Source organism: Rousettus aegyptiacus, unplaced genomic scaffold, assembly GCF_014176215.1.
Source record: "Rousettus aegyptiacus isolate mRouAeg1 unplaced genomic scaffold, mRouAeg1.p scaffold_m13_p_4, whole genome shotgun sequence".
In the NCBI taxonomy this organism is placed as follows: domain Eukaryota; kingdom Metazoa; phylum Chordata; class Mammalia; order Chiroptera; family Pteropodidae; genus Rousettus; species Rousettus aegyptiacus.
Window position 1 is genome coordinate 30,129,880 of NW_023416307.1, and position 21,265 is coordinate 30,151,144.

At 42.7% G+C, this 21,265-nt stretch overlaps 1 protein-coding gene across 6 annotated transcripts in view; it reads right to left on the reverse strand.

Annotated features, from left to right (window-relative positions):
- The window catches only part of MECOM (MDS1 and EVI1 complex locus), a 523,206-nt gene extending 521,458 nt beyond the window's left edge, over nt 1-1,748 (reverse strand). For 3 of the 6 annotated variants that reach the window (XM_016148128.2, XM_016148126.2, XM_016148132.2), the window contains exon 1: nt 1,406-1,748. In XM_016148128.2, the coding sequence (XP_016003614.2) occupies nt 1,406-1,442 (37 nt within the window). In that variant the 5' untranslated portion in view covers nt 1,443-1,748. The remainder of the gene's footprint in view (nt 1-1,405) is intronic. The other 3 variants (XM_016148130.2, XM_016148129.2, XM_036218999.1) reach the window with 2 other exon arrangements.
- Nucleotides 1,749-21,265: the final 19,517 nt, after the last annotated feature.

A 21,265-nucleotide genomic window follows, 5' to 3' on the forward strand; every position in this document is an offset into this window, starting at 1 on the left:
TGTTTTCGGCGAGTGGGAGAGCAAACGGCGGCCTGTCCTCTCCTGAGACTGCTCCAACCCCGCGTGCTGACACCTCGCGGAGGAGCGCTTCGAACTGTTCATGGCTGCTGCGGGTCTTTGCGCCGCCAAGTCCCCTTAGATTCGAGGTAGAAGCATTTGGGCAAACCCAGTCTTGTCGCTTATAGTCCAGGTTGAGGCTCATGCTATTTCAGAGAGTTTCGGCTCCGCGGGCAATGCTGGGCAAAGTCACCCAACACTTCCACGAGAAGAGTGAGGGATGAGGGTCCCGCCACCCCCCTCCCGGAACCTAATCGCCGTTGTCCCGCTTGTCGCTGGCTGCTCCACTCCGGGCAGGCAGGGGGCGCCGGGGAGGGTTAGTGACCCAAGACCCGAGCTGCGTCCAGAAGGAGAGCTGGAGGCTCCGCCGCGCCCTCTCCGCGGCCCAACATCCCGGCAGCCTGCCCCCTGGGGGTCGCTCGGCGCCCCGCCAGCCTAGAGCTCACGGGCCGGAGCGCGCCCTTTCGACCCCCTTCTCCTCCGTGGCTGCTGCCGCTGGCTACGCGCCCTCCACTCCCCTCTCTTTAGGCGTTCGCGGGGCCTCTTCTCTCCCCACCTGCCCGCAGCTCTATGGAGCCGGTGCTGCTCAGCCCGTGTCCTGACACACACTCTGCGACTGCAGCCCCCACCCTCGTCTCCCCAACTCCCCACCCCAATCCTCCCGCCGAGTCGCGCACGCCGGAGAGCACCGCCGAGCGCACAGCGCCCACTACCGCAACCGCAGCTCGGCGCAGCCCGCCAGCCCGCGCAACTTCCAGCGGCCGCCTTGCAACTTTTCCCAACTCCACCACCGCTGCCCGCCGCCGCCGCCGCCACTGTGTCTCCCTTGCAGCCGGCCACCCACCCCAAACCCGAGAAACAAACCAAGGATCGAAAATGCTCCCTTCCCCAGCCCGCCCCCCCATCCCCCGCTCCCCCTCCCACACCCGGGACTAGCTGGTTGGCCAGAGGCAACTCTCCTCCGCCTGGGGGAAAGGGGAGGGGAGGGGGAGACTCTCTCATCTCCTCTCCCCCCCACACCCCTTCCCGCTCGCTCTCGCGCTCTCAGCTCCCTCCCACCCCAGTCTTGGCTGCCCCCATCCCCACCCCCACCCCGGGGTTGCCACAGCTGGTCCGTGCGCGAGGCTACGGACTGCCCGGCTCCTTTGGAGCCCAAACCAGGAGCGAGAGCGCGGGCGGCCAGGCGCGGAGTCTGGGACCGGCAGGTTGCTGGGACTGCGTTGCGCCTGCCCTCCGCCCGGGCCCCGGAGCGAGAGGCAGCCCCGCGCTCCCTCCCGGAGCGCTGGAGACAGATATGCAAGATGGCAGAGGAGGGGGAAAGCCAATAGAAAAGGGATATTGCACCTACTTGTGGCCAGTTTCCTTGCCCTGCCTTTGGATCTCATGCTGTGCCCAGTCCTGCAGCCGCTGGTGTGTGGTTGGGGTTTTTTTTTCTTGGATCTTTTCCTTCTTTTGCTCTCCCTCTCGCTCCCTCCCTCTTTCTCTCTCTCTCTCTCTCTCTCTCTCTCTCTCTCTCTCTCTGTCTCACACACACACACACACACACACTTACACACACTCACTCTCTGTCTTTCCCTCTTTGACTCACTCTCCCTCCCTCTCTCCCTTTCTCTCAATCCACACTCGCTATCTCTCCAGCATTGTCAGTTTGGACACCTTCGCACATGCGCGCTAGACGCCCCTCCAACATCTCAGCGCCGCCAAAAAAAGTTTGGAGCGATTTATCACTTTGATTTGGAGATCTTGTCAGATGGCAATCGCCGAGGAGGCGGAGAAAGGGAGCCACGGGGAGGGCGGCGGGGGGCGGGGAGCGAGCACAGCAAGCCAGACGGTAGCAGACACTCCCCCCCCCCCAAAAAAAAAGGAATGAAAAGACTCGGGCAGAGTATTGATTTCGTGTTCGAATCACCAATAAGCCTGTATCATTATTACTATTGTTTTTCCCATCATAAACTACAGGAAATTTTCTATACCATCCATACCAAGAAGGGAGGAGTGGGGGAGGACTTTTAAAATCTTCCCCCTACTAAAGAACTAGAAGGACTGGACTCCCGACAGATAATCCAGAAGTGAGATTCATCCCGAACTCCAGGAAATCTGCTTCTGCCGCTGCTGCTGCTACTGAAGCTATTGCAGCTTCGTTCAGAGTTAAAAGCAGAATAAATAACTGTTTCTCGATTTTAGTAATAATATCGATGTTTGTTGCCACCTTTAGAACATTTCGGTGATCTATTCCCACCAAGTTGTAATTTTCACCTTTGAGTCCCAGACCCTGGCAGACTTGGGCATTCTTGATATCCTAGACCTCCTGCCTTCCCTGAGGTTGGCTGTCACCTTCCGGCCTCCCCCACCGCTGCCCCGGTTCCCTCCTGCTGCAACTCAGCCTGCCATTTTCATTCACTCACTTATACCCACAACCTCCGGGGTCATAAGGAGGAGGAGGTGGGGAAATACATCCTCCATCCTTAAAAAATACATTGTCGAAATTTGCTTTTATTACAGGATTTACCAAGGAGTGGGCATGCAGAAATGGGGAGCTTCTAAAGGGTCTAGCTGTGTTCAAGGTATGACTACCTATAGATTTTCTCTTGGTACAACCTCCTTGCATTAAACAGTTTTATTCAATGCCTTCCATGAACTATTTATGTCCCCATTAATATCTGTTGCAAATCCTGCCAGACACCATTAAAGGAAATTACAATCTTTTCAGTATCTGTGCTGCAACAATACATAGTTGATGTTCAAGTTAAAGGAAAGAGAAAAGAAAAGCAGGTCCTGGTCATGAGTTTGGCAAAGGCAGGAGAGGGGAAGGAAGATCTTTGAGAATGCCCAGTTGTACCTGTTATTTATTGTCAAAACTAGGACTGGGGGGGGTGTATGTGAGCAAATAGCAAGGTTCATCCCCAAGAGGCATCCATCAATGGCTCACAAATATCTCAAATTGATAAAATCTAAGTTCAAAGAATTTACCCTAAAAAATGAACGCCATTTCTCCTTCTCCAGAGTTGTGTAATTCCAGGGGCATTTGGCTGTAAGATACAGATCCCTTGAGAACCAAGGTACAGATCCCAAGAGAGACATGTGTAATAGAGAAATGTGAGGAAAGGAAGAGGGAAGGTGCGAAGGAAGGAATTACACAAAGCAGGAGTGAAACAACTTCCAGAAGAAAAGTCTCTGGTGCCCACACACATGGGCACAGAACTTTATGGCTTTTTCTGGACTAAAGAAGCAGGTGGGTTTTTTTAAAAATACAATTCCTGTTGCCCTGTACATACAGGTGGTGTACTTATACATTTGGTGGTTGCAAAAGCAACCAGCACTTCAACATTCTGAGTGTAGGTACCCAGGGGTCTATGAATGTGAGTTGACTGGCTCCACTCAGTTCAGATGGAGGAGTGCCCTCCCTCTGACCAGTAAATCCTTAGGGAAAAAGGAGACGTGGGGATTCAGAAAGGAAGTAAAATATCTAGGGAGAGAAATGCACTAGGCTGGCCGGCAAGAAGTTCATAGAAGCTGCTTCTGGTCAGTTTAAAGGACTCTGGCGACCTTCACCTAGGCTAGAGGACACAAGGGCCGGGCTGGAGGATCAGGCCCCTCCCAGCTGTCAAAACCTAAAGGGCCTTGGCCCCCAAGAAAGGAGGTGGAGTCCACTAGAGACCCAAGAGAGCCGTGGAAACAAGGAGGCTCTGCCTGGGACCTTTCATTTCACCTTCTCATACCCTCCCTCCCCAGCTTAAAAAATAAAAAGAGTTACCATCCTCCCTTCCACTGCTCTAGTTAATTCCTTTCGTCTTATCTCCCAGGGGATCTATATCCGGGTCCCCTTGCAGAGAGGAGGTTAAGAGGAATGCCGGGGAATTTTCTAGGAAACGAAGGTACCATAGAACCAAACCGAAGGTTAAATACAAGATCCACGTATGAAGCTGCGGTGGTAGTTTCTGCTGAGAAATTATAAACCACGTGGCAGCCTAGGGTGTGGGGGCGGGGGGGGGGTCTTTGAAAGGAACTGGGTAGGATGTAGAAGACTAAAGAAAATCAAACCCGAGCCCCCAAATTTGAAGATCACTGTCTTTTAAACTTTTCTCGAGGGCAGAGAGGTGGGGACGAGGGGGAGCGAGACGCGGCTGGAGCACCCTCCCATTCTGGTTTTGTAAGTCCCCGGGGGTCGCGATCGCTTCGGCGAACGGGTCTTTTGCCTAGTCTTTGCAAGAGTATCGGGACACGAGCAAATACAACTTCTTCTAACTGAAATAATAAACATAGACTCCTCTGTGCCCTCGGGCCAAGCCATTGTGAAAAGACAGGCATTATTCTTTTTGTTGTTTAATAAAGTATTCACAATATCATCACTTTTATTTTCAAACCTGAAACTTGGGTTTCTTTTCCTTTTTTTTCCCCTTTTCTCTTTATTTTTTTCTTTTCATTTTTTTATAATCATTTCCTCTCTGTCTTAAGTGAGTGTTAATGAAAGACCTAAGTTGCTAGTTCAAGTATGTTTAACCTGACAGAGCAAACGCCCAGCAGCAACGGACTGCGCTTGCCGCCTGCAGCGCTGCGGCCGCGGCGCGCAAACCCCGCGGGTTTCCACTCCCAAATTCCTAGACCTCGTCGGTTCCACCTGTCCCAAGTCTCAGCCGTGAGACCCAAGCAGGTGACTTTCTGTTGAGCTGCCCCTGGGGTTTCCGACATCCTCTGATGGAACGTCTAAGCTGTCGCTGGCCCAAGAGGAAAGAGGCCTCCAACAAGTTGGCGGGGCTGCCCTCGCTGCCTGTCCCCCACCGCCCGCCTTTCCCTCTCCTCCTGAAATTCGTTTCCTTGAGGGGCAATAGCACGAGCCCCAATGTTTAATTGCGTTTCCTCCCACGGAAGCAAGCATCCTAAAAACGGTGCCTCCTTAGAAAGTCGATGCGTTTACGGGATTTTTTGGATTTGTTTTACTACTGTCTTTTTTTTTTTTTCTGTTTTTTAGGAGTGGTGGTGGTGGTGGTGGTGGTGGTGGTGGTGGTGGTTAAGCAGAAGCAGAGAGATGAAGATGAGAGTTGGAAGGAAGATGGGTCGTTGAAAAGGAGGACAGGACAAGTATACCCTTGCCCCGACTGTGTTTCTTTAATTAATGCTAGAAACGGCAAAAAAAAAAAAAAAAAAAAAAAACTGATTTTCAATGCATTGCATGCAATAGGAAATTTTCCTTTCCCTACATTATAATTGAACCATCCCCACAGTGTCTCTGGAAGAAAGTTTGAATTCTTTATGGAGGAATTTCTTGGCCTATTGTCTTTGTGCAGTGAACTTTCCATGTTGCTATTCAATCGCCAACCTATATTCTCCTGGCTACCAGCAAGATTAATTTAATCATTGTAATGCAATTATTAATACTGTTTACCCAACGATAGGTTTCAGGTTGGCTGTTAAGAAATTAAACTCTCGCTGGGTGACCAGAGCTAGGCAGGGGTTTCTTCATGTTGAAATGAAACAGTCCTCTTTATTTAGTCTCAGAGCTCTAGCTTTCGGCCACTGGCTCAATTAGCCAAAATGGAAACAATTTTCATTCATTGCAATAACTCACTGTTCTGGAGATCGCTTTCAAAATATACGCTTTATTATTATACGCTGACCTCGGTGGCGTGGAGTGACAATAAAAGAAAGGGGCAGGGAGATCTATCTAACCCCCTTGGGCTATAATTATTAGAAATTAATTGGGTTCAGGACCCTGGGTAGTCTAGCTAAATTAATAGCTTGTCTAGTGGTTTAAATCCGAATTTTTAGTCCACGGGAGAGAAAGAGAGAGTCACAGACATGAAATGCAGACCCAAGGGACGCCTGAGTTTACTTGCAAGACACTCATCCATTAAACAGTGTCCAGAATACATTTGGGTTGGGGAGAGTGGGCTGGAGTAGGAAGGGGCGGGGGCCAAAGGAAAGAAAGGATCGAGACCGTGAGGGCGGCTGCTAGGGAGCTAAAAGGTCTCGAGTTGATTTTATTCGATTTTTCTTGTCTGCATTGTTTTCGGGAGGGGTTGCATTTAGGGGTTAAAATACAAAATAAAGATCCCGTGTACTCGGAGCTGTGGTGCCGGAGTAAAAGTGAAAAGGGAGCCTTAGGCAAAAGGAAATTACTGCGAGCCCGCGTGACCTTTCAGGGAGGTAATCAATCAAGTGATCAACAGGGATATTTATCATCGCTATATAGGACTACTTCGCCCTGCACGGGCGGGGGTGGGGGGAGAGGAGAGTGCAGACGCGCGCGCGCACGCACACACACACACACACACACACACCCATACACACACACACAAGTTTGGACAAACACGATAAGACAGAACACTTAGGCTTTAATAAATGTTAAGACCGTCCGTTTAGCCTGACTTTCTCGGAAAAACACACCCCCAAACGCCTACACAGGGGGAAATGCGCACATCCCCGCAGCAGTGGCTGCGTGAAGGTGTTAACTTTAAACTGTCTGCTGTGCTTTGCCCTGAAAGGGAAGCTGGCGGTGAAATGCGCGCCTCAAACGCCGGCAAGTCGAAAGCGCGGGCTGAGCCGCACCGGCGAGGCGCTGTGCTAGCTTGGCTTCCGCGAACACCCGGGGAAGGGGCGCCGCTAGCCGTAGGGGACGCAAGGCGGGGGCGGTGCCCATCTCTGCGATGCGAGGACTCCGGGGTCCATGGCACCGAGGCAGCCTCCTCTTCCTGCGAAATGCTCGCGCTGCCCCAGCGCTGCGGCCCGAGAGAGGCGCGCTAAAGGCCAGCCTGCTTCGGCGAGCACGCTTGGCAGGGATTTGGCGGCCGCGAGTTTTCTGCCCAGTTACCTTCTCCTCCTTGTAAAAACTCGCTGTTTTGTAAATTGCGTTTTCGGTCCCGGATTTCTTAGCAAATCGTTAGGTTTTACAATCCTGCTCCCACTCTCTGGTCGTTCCTATCCCACCCCACTTCAGGAGTGTATATAAGGCAAGGGAGGATGGGGGGCTGGCTTTTAATAATAATGATAATGATATTAAATACTCGACTTAAAATCTAGGCCCCCAAGGCCCTCGTGCAGCACGGGAATTATAATCAGCAATTCTTTGGAGAGAAGGTCGGGCTGATTACTGGCCCTGCAGGCTGGGAACGATTTCCCGACGGGTTTATGAAACACAGGTAGGGGTGATGCGCGCCGCCTCCCAGGTAGCGAGCCGCCGCTCCCGCGGTGTGGGAATGTGGGGCCGCGCCAGGGCCGCGCTGGTTGGCACCAGATGCGGAGCTCGCGCTCTCCCGCCTGTCGTTCCGGCCACCCTCTCTGGACTCGGAACAGCGCCTTCCAGCACAGCCTAGTCTGCGGCGCCCCCGTCTGGCTAACCCCGCCACAGCAGCTCCGGGTGCTGCTGTACAGGGCTCCAGCTGTGCACAGTAGCCGCCTGGGCGTGGGGGTGGGAAACAGATGGAGCGCCCCGGGGAAGTCGGGATGGAAAGGAATCCAGCAAGGAGGATTACGAGGTGATCAACTCCCGGATCTGCTACTGGTTTAGGATCGGAGGAGCAGCTTCACCGGGCACAAATCTCTGCCCGTGGGAACGGGAGCTCCGGAGCAGACCGCTGGTGTGCGATACTCGGGAAAGTTTGGGTCTCCTTGGGTCCCTGCTACTGAACAAAGAATAACCTAGAAAGGTGCCTTCTAAGTTAAATGTGCACGTGAACCTCCTGGGAATCTTGTTTTAAATGCGAGTTTTAATGCAGAAAATCTGGAGTGAGACTCAAGCAGTCTATATTTCTAATACGCTCCCAAGGTGAAGTGGATGCTCCTAGAAATGTGGCTGGCGGACCAGCAACACCAAGAATAACCTGGACTTTGTTATAAATACAGAATCTCAGGTCCCAGCCCAGACCGACGAAACCAAAATCGGCATTTTAACAGATAATGCGCTTGAACATTGAAGTTTGAGAAGCACAGCTCTAGAATATGCCTAGCCACATTTTCTTTCTTCTGTCTTAGATCAGGACACCTCCATGATTGAACTTCATTTCAAATCCTGCTTTCTGCCTTGGTCGCAGGAGAGGGTGGAATCAATGAACTAATCCCTTTAAAAGCTACAACTTCTCTCTGGCCCCTCACAGAAATTCCTGACTGCTGGACTCAGAGGCCAAAAGCCACCAGTGAGAGCTTCGTGGATCCTGGTCTGGTTGACATCTCCCCACACACTTGTCCCACACAAGCCAGTATTTTGCTGTCAAGTCTATGACATTTATTTCTCCCTCCTTAACATTGGAGTTCTTTGTTTCCATGTCTTCCTTCCCCTCTCAGCTGAAGGTTTCTTGAAAGAAACCGTGCCTTTTCTTCTCTAAGTTTTGTTTTCTCACTATAGCATGGAAATAGTCATTCCTTTCTCCCATGAGATTAATGTATAAAAATGCTTTGTGGACTGTAAAGCTAAAGTAACTGTTACCTCTTTTTCTCACCAGTGCGTCTACCTCCCTCTCAAAGGCTAGTACAATGCTTTACATCATTAGGCACTTAGTGTGTTGTTATCTCTCTCTGAAAGGTTCTTGAAATCATTACACACATCTGGTATCCTGAACCTAGAACACAGTCTAATTTAAAGCTCTTTGTATGAAAGCTTAGGACCTAGATTTCCCGTCTGTAAAATTATATAGGGAAGGGGATTCAGGGGACTATGTGACATCTGCATATTTTAATTTTGTGACTCAGAGAGCTGGTGCTATAGCCTGGAAACTATCAACATTGTAAGTGGTCAATAGTTGAAAGTTGGTATCTTCATGAGTTAAAAGCTAGCTTTTGTAAATTAAAATTAAGTGAGCTCTTTTCAGAGTCTGTAAAAGAACATATACCACTGAAGATCCTGGAACTCTTTTGGAAGCCATGGTTGCCAGACTTAGGAAAAGATGGCAGTATTCAGATTTCAGGGTAATTCTGTATTAGCTATACTCTGGGACAGCAAGATAGAGTTGAAAGACATTAAGAGTCCAACCTTGGCAGGTTTAAATCCCAGTTCTGCTTTTACCGGCTGTGTAACCATAGGCAAGTTACTGAATGTCTCTGAGTCCTCATTTTCTCCTCTGTATGATGGAAATGATTATGTATATCTTGCTGGATTGTTGTGAGGATTAAAGGTAATGTATACAAAAGGCCTAAAATGTAGCATCTGCTACATAGTAGAAATTTAACAAACAGAGCTATTTAGAGCTCTAAGCACTAACATTCTGTAGTTTGGTCTAATGATAAGGCTTATATTGTATGTGTCTTATATTGTGTGGGAGAGGTCCAGGTTCTTAGACAATGCCCTTCCCACTCCCATTGTAATGAGATATTTTTTCTTGGCTCAACAGACTGTCCCCTCAAATAACTAAAGCCTGAGGACTTATATATATGTAAAACTGGCTTATGCAACTAGATCTTACCGGTGCAATTTGAATGGGCACCAATGTGCATATATGTGTGATTGGATTTTAGCTACACATTTTTAGGGGATTCTTGTGTACTTGTACCTACTCTCAGTATGAATCAGGGTCATACTCAGCTCATCCCCTGTAAGCAGGGTCCTGACCATCTCCCAGATGGCCTGAGGCAACAGGACCTGGGCCACTTGATGAGGGCCATAGAGACTCACTGACAGAAACATTGCTCCTCCTTTGGCCTTCTGAAGGCAAGTCTTTCTGGACAGCACAAAGCTATAATTTGATGATGTCTAATGTGTTACGTTAGCATATTCTGTCCTTATGAGATGAAAGCCACACAGACAATTCAAAAAGAAAGTGGTTTTTAATCAGATTGGTAAGTGCTCTTCCTTTTTTAAAAATATTTTTATTGTTTACATGATTTTTTGTTTGTTTAGAGTTTTTAAATTTTGGTTTTCATGAAACTAGTTGTTAATCTGACTTTCAATACATAAAACTATAGTTTGAGTCTATATCTCAGCCAGGAAATAAAAGGTTTTTGACATTTACACAAGCAGTACTTTAAAATTCTTTACTCAAATAAATGATTATGGTTGACATAAGAAAATATAGACATCATCAAAGTAGATTAATTTGCTTAATGTATTTTTTAACTTATAGATATAGCAGATTTTCCACATCTTTTTAAAGCACAAACTATAGGACCCGTGTTGAGACAGCTTTTAAAGGAGACTGCCTTGTAACAAGATCCTCGGTACTCAGTAACTTAATTCCCTTGACTTGGGTCCAAGGCAGACCTGGCTACCCTCAAACTCAGCTACAGAGTGAAGTCCCATAGCCATGACAGAGTGTGATACAGGTGTGCCCTGCTTTATGAAAAGCCACATCACAATGTGATTATTCGCTCCATGCTATTTTATTAAATAATGAGTTCCCCTGAGACATTTAAAATATGATTTGACTTAACAAAAATTTGATTTATACTCACTTTTCCCAGAAACATACCTTTGGAGGTAAAGCTCCATTTTTTTTAAATAGTGACACATGTCCCTTAGCAAATATTTTATAAGCAGTCAATTTTCAAAGGTTAAGACAAGAAGCATAGCATAGTTCTGAGACTGAGAAAGAAACAATTTCTATAACAGAGAATCAATTGTGCACAGAAGAAACTGTAGGAACTGATCTGTTGAATTATCTACTTTGAGGACTCACGTAGATGTCATGGAATCTGACATATGGTAGGATTTAGACTTCAAATTTTTCAGAAAATACAATTGTACTGAATTTTAACACACACAAAAAAAATCAAAATCAATTCTATAAATCCCCTTGAAAAATACTTTTCAAAACTGGGAAATAATTTTCTGTTGCACAGAGAAACTGAAGAATAATTCTAAAATTGGTCTGGGGTTATACCCATTTAGAAGTAATAGTCTGTGGGCAAAAATCCAGCTCATATCCAGGTTTTCACTTAGCTGGTTGGCATTGAACTAAAACTCTGAAATTGCATATGTTGAACTCATCAGAATATTTGGCATTCTCAAGGCCTGAAGGAGACAGCTTCACTTCCGCCTGCAGTGGAAGTGCCAATGCAGAGAAACCAAAATAATGAACACAATTTTGATGCATCTGTTTCTGTTGTGTTAATGTTATGCTGAGCTTTTCACAACATTTGTGTCAAAAATCTGTACAGAATCAGCAAACAAGCACACTAAATGAGCAATCTGGTGCTCCTTGTGCTGCCAGGGGAGTATAATATATAGTCATGGAATGCGGGCTCTTCAGCTCCAGAACCTCATTTCCTACTCCACCCTACACACCACTGCATCCTTTATCTTCCTAAAGCACAGTTCTGATAATATTCTCCTACTCAGAATCTTCAAGATCCCTTGGTCATTTTCAAGATAAAGACCCAAAAATCTGCCTTTTATTTGAAGGCTTTCTAGATACGGGAAATAGCAAGGGAGGTGGGAAAGCATGAAGTACACACCAGAAGAGTTAAGAATCTTTGTCTGAGTTATGCTATTCAAAAAAAAGAGACTTTATGAGAAATAAGTTTGTAGAGATAGGTTGGGCACATACCATGGGAGACTTTGAATGAAAGGCAAAAATTTGGAGCTTTATCTTGAAAATAATTGAAAGATCTTGAAAACTCTGAATAAGGGGGGAGGGGGTGCCTTAAGAAGACTAAGAAGGCAGTGTTGTGTAGAATGGGTTATACTTCCTCTCACATGTTCAGTCTGCCCATCATTTGAGATCCAAGATAAGCATAGTCTCCTCCAGTAAATTGTTGATACAGTTCTCTCATCTGAAAGCAATCTCTTCCCAACACCAACCTCCTGTTGTGTTTCTTCCTTACATTTTGGTTTTGTCTATACCTCTGTGGTCTCTTTTAATAGACTAAATTTCTTAAGGAGTATTTTTATCCAACTCTTCTTATCTCCCAGTGCTAAAGTGCATCCTACTAAGAATTAGTAGCCCTTTCTAAATGTAAAAATTTTTATTTTTCAATAATTTTAGGAAATGCTCAGCAATTACCTTTTGATTTTATATTATTATTATTATTATTATTATTATTAATTATTTTGGCTGAAACAACAGAAATTTATTTTTTCACAATTCTGGAAGCAATTACCTTTTTAAATACTGCCTCTCCTTCAACCTCTGAATTGTATATATTTTATTCTTTCTTGTCTTGCTTTCTGATTAGCTGCATGTTGGATCTTTTCATGCTATCTTCCATGTTTCTTTTCCTCTCTTTCATAAATTCTATCTCCTTCTGTGTTTAATTCTGAATAATTTCCTCAGATCTATATTCTGAATAATTTAATTCTGAATAATTTCCTCAGATCTACATTCAAGTTTTCTAATTCTCTCTTCAGCTGTTTCATCAACTATTTAACCTCTTAATTAATTTTTTTATCTCAATTATGATTTTTTTAATTAGTGTAATTTATATTGGTTCTTTTTAAAGATTTGCTCATTACCTTTTCATACTGCCTTATTGTCTTCTTATTTTCAGTCTCAGGGTTAAGTTTTTAAAAATTATAAACATATTTATTTTATATAACAGTTCTAGTTTCTGCAGGTTCTAGAGGTTTAATTCTGCAGTTTGTTGTATCTACTGACCATAGCTCAGGTAAATTGTTTTTCCGTATTTTAGAATTCTAGATTTTTAGTTCGTATGCAGCAAGATTTTATCTGTGGGAATAATGTTTAAAATTACTTGAAGACTTACTTTTCCAGCATGGTTTTATGTTTGTTTTCATCAGATAACTCAAGGATATCATCGATTTTTAAATTTATTTTTTTCTTTTTAACCCAGAGGCCAGATGAGGAAGAAGTTTCCTTGTTATCTCTTTTTCTGGTAAGCTGAGGATTTTCTGGACCAGCCTTTCACTGACAATGTAACTCTTTGAAACCCAGTTTCATGCAAAGGCACCAGTTCTAACTCTCCAACTCATGTTGGACCAGAGCTTTATGTTCTGATTTCATGAAGACTTTGAAACTTAAGCTCTGAGTTCTCAAAACTATTAACGCCCAATTTTCTAACTATAGGCTGCAGGGATTTTTTTTTTTTTTATCTCCTCTTCTGTTCAGCCCCAAGGACTGTCCTTTCTTTCTTTCAAGAACATTTATTAGTTATTAAGCAGAATGCTTCAGTGATTTGAGAAGGAAGAGATTACATATTATCTAGTCCATAAAAATACTGGGGCATCTAAACTTAAAAATACCCGTGGTGGTTTGCTATTAATGAGTTTCAGTTTCAATTTTTTTCTTGATTTTTTTTATGCAAAAGAAATTTCTAGGTCCCAAAACAAAATGCAGGACCGAATGCTACTTATGAGTAAAATCATAACAACAGCATTTTTCACATGTTTTTGATCAATCTAAAATCTCTCATGCCACCTCCCTTACCTGGCCATCAAAATCATGTCCAGCTTTCTCAAATGTGATCTTAGATTCAGCCTTCTCTCCAAAGCTTTCCAAAATGGTACTAATACAATTACGGAACAACAATTTATTAAGCAATTACTCTGTGTTAAGCACTACACTGACATTTTGCATATGTTACCTTATTTTTCCAAATAACCCTGAGACATTTTTAACCTTGTTGTACAGGTGAAGAAACTAGTTTTCCTACAAGTTAAATGGCTTGTTCAAGAAGACCTAACTAGTAATAGATTGAACCATATGAAACTGCTGATTCTCTACTGCTTTCTATACACACACACAAGCATTTTTACATGATTCAGTCCAAAAAATGGTATAGGTAGGACTAATTTCTAACTTCATATGTTTCCCCCTGGACAATATAGACTTTCTACTGTATTAACTACTTCTTTTTCTAGGCTACAGCAGTACTTCTAAACCATCTGTCTTTATTAACTTTCTTCACTTGACCTTCAGTTATAATAATGTATGTTCATTTGTCTTCTCCAGTAGATTGTAAACTCCTTAAGGGCTGTGCCTTAGCTCTGTATCCCTAGCACTTAGCACAGTACTTGGTACATGGCAAGTCTTCAATAATTTTTTGTTTGTTTAAATAAACTAAAGTAGGTTATTTGAGTATTAGTCAATATTCATATGCAATTGATGTACTTCTGAGATTTTCTCTTTCTCTCATTTTTCTTAGTGGAAGTTTTAAAATATAGTCCTAAATTCTTTGACATTCTTCCCATTAGGAGGTAGTATCTATGTCTCCTTTCCATGAATCTAGACAGGCTGCTTCAACCAATAGAAGAGAGCAGAAGTGATGTTATGTGATTTCTAAGACTGGACCAAAGAAGTTCAGGCAGCTTCTGCCTACGTGTTTTAGAACATTTGCTCTCTGAATGCTACCAAATAAGTGCTCTATCTCAAGATCCAGTAGCCATGCTGTGAGAAGCCTAATCTATATAGTAAAACCTCACATAGGTTCTTTGCCCAACAGCTCCAGCAGAGCCCAGCTTTTGAGTTATCCTGGCCCAGGTACCAGGCAGCTAAATAAAAAAGTCCCTGATGATTCCAGCCCCCAGCTGTTTGGGACACTTCCATTCATTTGAGTCTTACTAGCTAAGGTCCCAAATATTGTGGAGGAGAGACAAACCATCCTTTTCTATCCTGTCTGAGTTCCTGATGCACACACACTCTGAATATAATAAAATAATTATTGCTTTACACCACTACATTTGGAGTGGTTTGTTATATAGCAGTAAGTAACTAGAGCATTGCCTTCATCTGGCCTGTCAGGAACAGTTATAGCCTGGTGAGTTCTAAACCCTCCAGAGGTGGGGCTGGTAGTATAAGGAAATTCTCTTCCCCCGAAGATAAGGATCTGGTGGTGGATGGCTGCTCTTTGTCCAGAATCAAAAGTGCACTTCACATGGATTTCAGCTTCTGACCATGTTTTGAGCATTGGCTCTCGCCCTGTGTACTGAGTCTGTCTTACTGCCTTTCTGTCCTAGACTGAACCCATTCTGGTTGGCTGAGAGCAGTGATCTCCCAACTCATTATTGTCACTCCCCTGTCTTGGGGCTGGACCTTGCCTCTGCCATCCCACATATTGACTCTACAGCAGTCAAGCCACTCACCAGAAAGGAAACTCTGTTGCCGCCCAGCAGTCCTGGTGCCCCACTCTCTCCCTTTGTTCAGGATCACTCAAAGATGGATTCCAGTCCAGGCCGCCAGCCAAGCTTTGTCTTCATGGACTTGATAATTTAGATTCTGGCTCCTCCTTAGAAAAGAATAGTTCTTTCTCAACTTCTAGCCATCCTACCTAATATGTGTCTGCTCTTTACCAGGAGTTCTTGTAACAGCATATATACAGGGATAAGGAGGCAGAATGGGCAATGAGAAGCAGTGATTACTAGGGGGTCATTGGATCTCCAGGCAAGCCCAGAGGCAGAGATACCCAGAACTCCTGGGTCCCCTGTACTAGAGTTTCTGGTATCCAGGCACAAGCATTATGTTGAGAGGCAGGCAGAGATAGCCACTGTGTTTTGCTAGAGTAGTGCTGTACTGTGGGAAGGCATTTCTTCTCCTTGTTATATAAAGCATCAAAGTCTGGTTCTCCAGTCCTCCCAGAGATCTATAAATGGCCTACTATCTTTCAATAAAACTTTTCTGCTTAAACTAACCATAGTGGGTTATTTTGTCTGGAATTAAGAACACTGGATTTACCATCTTCCAACATCTTGGGATCTTTTAAACATTCAGAAAATCCTAGAGCCATAGACCATGTATTTAATTTTTGTTTGTAGAATCTGACAGAGAGTACTATTAGTATTAAAGATCTACTATAAGCCTTATTGCTCTGGTAGTAAATTAACAAGTACCACGCAGTAATGTTAAAAACAATGACCAGCCAGCCAATCAGATATGACATATTTAAATAGTATTACTTTCACTAAAAGCTTAGTGTTAATAATATTAAATAATAAAAGTATTATTGATAATGAAAGGCTTTCCCTGTTAAAAAACAAATTTATGGTTTACTCTAAAATTTGCATCTTTATCTCCCTTCTGACATTTCTATTTATGGGGAAGGTTTATAAGGGATATATTTTACAGTAATACACATATATAATTTATGAATATTTATTTTGGAAACGCATGGCAAAAAAAAATACTGAACAGTATGCATGATCCAAAAAATTTGGAAACCACTACTGTGAATTCAAAGTATTCATTCTTAAAGAGACCTTAAAGAACATCTAATCTAGTAGTTTGTGAAATTTTTCGATGGCAGAAATCTTTCTTCAAACGAAGCCCCAATTACCCAAAATAAACAATATATGTGGTAAGGTCCTCTATCTGCTCCTTTCTTGAAGAGTCCAGAGCAGTGCTATTTGCAAACCATTGATATTATAGACCTCTCTCATACTACAAGTTGAGACACTGAGGCACAGAAAGAAAATGACTTGACCAAGATAACTTTTCTATGTGATGACTGAACTGGGGCTCAACCAACATTTCCTGACTTTCTTTTTGGCCAAAGTTCTTTCCACCATATTACATTATTTTATTGAAATGTTAGTCCAGTGATGCTCTCTAATTTGTATTTCCTTTGCAATTCTGAGATATTGAGAGGTGTTTGCCAATCTGAGTCTGGGGAGTGTCTGAGAAGCTGAAGGGAAATGTTGGAGAGCCCCTACCAACCACCTCACCCTCAGCATTTCCAAGCAAGGCTGATCATGTAAAAAACATTTTTAATGGGTTCCCTGTGCCTTTTGTTTCTGCTTCTTCTTTCCTGTTGGCTTTAGTCAAAAAAATATGGATTGGAAGCTCAGCCAAACATTTTCAACAGATCCAATCACAGTCACGCTGTCATCTGATAGAAATGTAGCATCACCCGAACCTCTGGGCTCTTGTTCACACATGTGGATTCTAATCAGCAAAGGGATAAGCTATAGTGACTACAAGCAAATATCTCTGAACTTCACTGAGATTGATGACAATGGTAATAAAAATAGTCTTTTCCATGACAAACACTACCAGTAAGTCAACAGTTAAAAAGGGATAGTTTTAAGAATAACCAATGCATTAGCTCTTGTCAATGAGATTTCTTTTGGCAGTAACATATTCTGGGGATTAAGTTAAACCAAATGTTTGTAACAATGGAAATGTAGTCATGTTAACAGTTAGGATTATCGTCCCAGTGAATATTTACTGTAGTTACATTCAAATTTACCATTTAATTTGCCCTTTTGGACACTGTTTGATCATTTTCATCTTTTATTGATAAATTCCATTTTAGATTAAAACCAACAGAAAGCATCCTTCGACATTTTAAAAGCCTCGAAGTTTATTTTCGTTTAAAATGTTTATGCTTTTTTCTTTCTCTTTTCCCTTTCTCTCTCTCTCGTTTCTTTCTTTCTTTCTTTCTTTCTTTCTTTCTTTCTTTCTTTCTTTCTTTCTTTCTTTCTTTCTTTCTTTCTTTCTTTTTTTAAAGCTGCTGCTTACCCTGCTGCCTGCACATTGGTGGGTGTAAGCAATGAAATCCATGCTTGAGAAAGTTCTGTAAGTTCTTTGGCCACATTTGACCTTTTTTGGTGCTCATCACTTTCAGACCTAGCCATGGTTGAATATTTCATGGTATTTTTCCTGATTTCTCTTTAATATCACGTCTGTTTTCTGTCATTTGGTTGCATCGTGGCCCTGAGGATAAGAGGTCCAATGTTGACTTTATAACCTGGGAGTTTACTTGTCTGGTTCCTGTGCCTAGAGAGAGCCAGTGCAGGAAGGCCCATCCAGACAGGTATGATCTCACATGAAGCGCTTTCTGCTGTCTCCTGGTGTGGCCTTGGCAATTCCTGGGTGCAGAATTCAGCAAAACTAGGAACTAGTGTTGTGTATCACAAACATACTTTGTCATTTAAAGGACTTTTTTTTGTTTGAAATTGTCTTGTTATAATATTGTTGATTGATATAAGAAAATTATTTTTATCTCATTAGGCCATAAGTGACATCTTGTCATGTTTTTAATCTGTAAAATAGGTGGAAAACGGTGATAAGGAATTTGCACTTTGGATTGCTTTGTTGTGGTGTTTTTGTTGTTGTTGTTGTTTAAATCACTTTGACCATACACACACAAGGGTGACATATTGCTCCACACTGAGAGGAAGGAGAGAGTCCTCATGAATGACTTTGGAGCACCTATGACTCGGTTGCTTCAAGAGGGCCCTCATACAGCCTTGCTGTGCTTGTGAGATTGTCCTTTACTCTTCCAGGCTGCCATACCACGGCAAGCTCAGACAGACCCCAAGAGGAGTCTTTGGAATGATAGAAATGTACTCCTGTTAATATTTGGGATTATCATCCCAGTTAATTTAAAACGTTGTCTAAACACTGATACTGAAGTTCCAATGCAAACCGACTAAATCAGTATTTTGGGGAATGGGACATGAACAATGGTATGTGGCAGTAGCTCCCACAGATGATTTCCACTCATGCAAATACTCTCTCCGCAATGTCTTTGACCTCATAGAGATTTTTGATTCATTGGCCTGATTGCTTTTTCACCATCCTCGCTTCCTCGTGTCCTCCTATCCAGATTCCTATAGTCCATAATTATAATCATGGGCAAATGCTCAATATGTCTCCACTGTTACATTTCCCACATAAAGTCCCCTAACACTATTAAACTCATGGCCACATCTACTCCACACGTGGACCAGATCTCCTAAAGATGCCATATGTGCATGGAAAAACAGATAACCAATCATGTTGATTGTTTCAATTTTAAAACCATGATTACAAATCTTACTTGGGCATATAGCACAGCTCAAAACCCTATTATGCTTTCAGAATTCAGTCCATACCACACCTTCTATTCTTTCTCCGAAAACTCCTGTATTCCTCTCCTCTCCTCACTACTTTTGACTGATGAGATTGCTTCATAATTCTTTGGGAAAAATACAACTATCAGAGGGAATTCCTCTTCTTCCTGCCTCCAAATCTACAAAACCACTCACATCTGTATCCACACTCTTTGCCTTACCTCTACTGGCTATAGATAAAATGTTCTTGCCTCTATAAAAGAGCAGCCTTTTGTTTTTGTTCTTGATCCTTTCTCCTTTTGTCTTTTGAGAGACTTCATAAAAATGCATTGCCAATTTCTCCCCACATTTTACAAATATACTTCAGTATCTTCCATCTTAAAACATAACAGACGTTCCTTAACTCCAACTCCATCTTGGCTACGACACTATATCTCTGCTGCTCTTCACTTTAAAACCTCTCTAAAAGATTTGCTTTTAGTGTCTCTCCCCACTTTCTCAATATTCCAGTGAAAACACAATTATTAAGGTCAACATCTCTCCCAAACAACTTTTCTTGGATATCTGAAAGGAACTTCAAACTTAATATGTCCACAAACAATTTCTTTTTTCTAATTCCACAAAATAATCTAATCCTTCTCCAGTCTTCCTATTTCACTCAATGGCAACATCATCCACTCAGTTCAAGCCTTGATTCTTCTCTTTCTCTCATAACCGATGTACAATTCATCAAAATATTGTGTTGGGTATTCTTCCAAAATACATCCTGAATCCATTCACTTCTCTCACTTTCCTATCAATTCAGTCCAACCACCAATATTCTTCACTTGAATTGACTCAACAGCTTCCTGACGGTCTCCCATCTCCACCCTTGCCTCACAACATTTGTGTTTTCTACACAGCAACCTATGTGTCTTTTAAAAACATAGATGAAATCAAGTCACGTCCAACAGCTTCCCATTACACTTATAATAAATTCAAACTTCCTTAAAGTGTGACAGACCTGGCCCTTGCCTACTCCTCAAACCTCATCTCAGCTAACTCTTTCCGCCTACTTGCGCCTTTGCTCCTGCATACGGAGCTTCTGTACTTTCTTGGATCACTCTGTACTCCAGAAAATCTCAAAGCCTTCACTTTTGCTAGATCTCAAAGCCTTCACTTTTGCTAGATCTTCCTTACATGCTTATCTCCCAGACTTTCTGTTGTCCAGCTCCTTACCTCAGCTCAGAAGTCACTTCCTCTCCCTGACCATTCATTCTAAAGCAGCCACAACTTTTTCTTATGTTACTTTTTATTTTTATTTTTTTATATTTATAACCCATCTCTTTTTATAATGTTACTGTTCCTTTTCTTTTTCTTTTTTTCGTGGCACTTATTCAGCAAATGAAGTGATTTTAGTTGACATCTCAAAAGTAGGTAAAGTTAATTTTAAAGATATTCTCCAAGAATTAGTTTAATAAGGAAAAATCTTTGGGTGAGATGAACTCTGTGGAAGTCTAAAAACAATGCCTCATCTTTAAGAGCAGTGCCTGGACAAGTAAGTATTAGGGGCTTCCTCAAATGCCCTTGGGAAAGGTTTGAAATTTCATGAGTATAATCACAATTTCAGCTCTAGCTATAATATCTAGGTTTTTTGATTAAGTCACATGGCCCAAAGAACTTTGAACTAGATATTCTATGTTCCTCTTTCTTAGTAAGAAGCCCCCATCTCAGGGGACTTTTTTCTTCCAAATGTTTAACCTATCCACATCTATGACTTGGAGTAAATTTAGTGATGATCTAAGTACTCTATACCTTCTCATAGTGTAAAAGCCCTTCTGTGGTTAATTTAAGAAGTGATTATTTTTTCACTAACCTTCCTTTTAATAAAAGAACATAATTAATTTTGCCTCCTACTGAGTGATAACACCACTTATGCTTTCAGAAGCTAATTGGGAGATACTCATTTTGAATTCTTTGATACGACTGATGAATGAGAAATATACATGGATAATTTTCCTGCTAATAGGTGTTAAACATCACATGTATTATAAAATAAAGTACTCTTCTCTGCTATAATAATAGTTAGGTTTTTTTTCGGGGGGGGTGGTAACTTCAGAAAATATGGGATCAGTGTTCAGACAATAGTAATTGCTGCTCATTGCAATAATCATCACCATCAGCCTGATCAGGCCCATGAGGCGCAAGTCAGGGCTTAAGAAAATGCATTTTTATCTAGGATGATGAAAAGTTTTACTTAAGGCCAGACACTCAAGGGGACAAATTTGATGATTATTACTGGCAGTTGTTAATATATTGAATTCCTAAGTTAGAATTATTGTTTTAAGTGTTTTCTGAGTGAAACCATATTCATAGGAACCTGAGATTTCAATCTCAGGTTGAAAAATCTTTACAGGTTCTATGTATGAAATAGAAACAGGAACAAATGTAGATAAATGGTTAGAAATTTATTAGGCAAAGAAGGTAATATCAGCAGTGACCCATATTACAGAGAAGTGGAGACCAACTTCTGTTACCTGGTTTGAGGGTTCCCTTTAAAATAACGTGCAAGAGAATGGC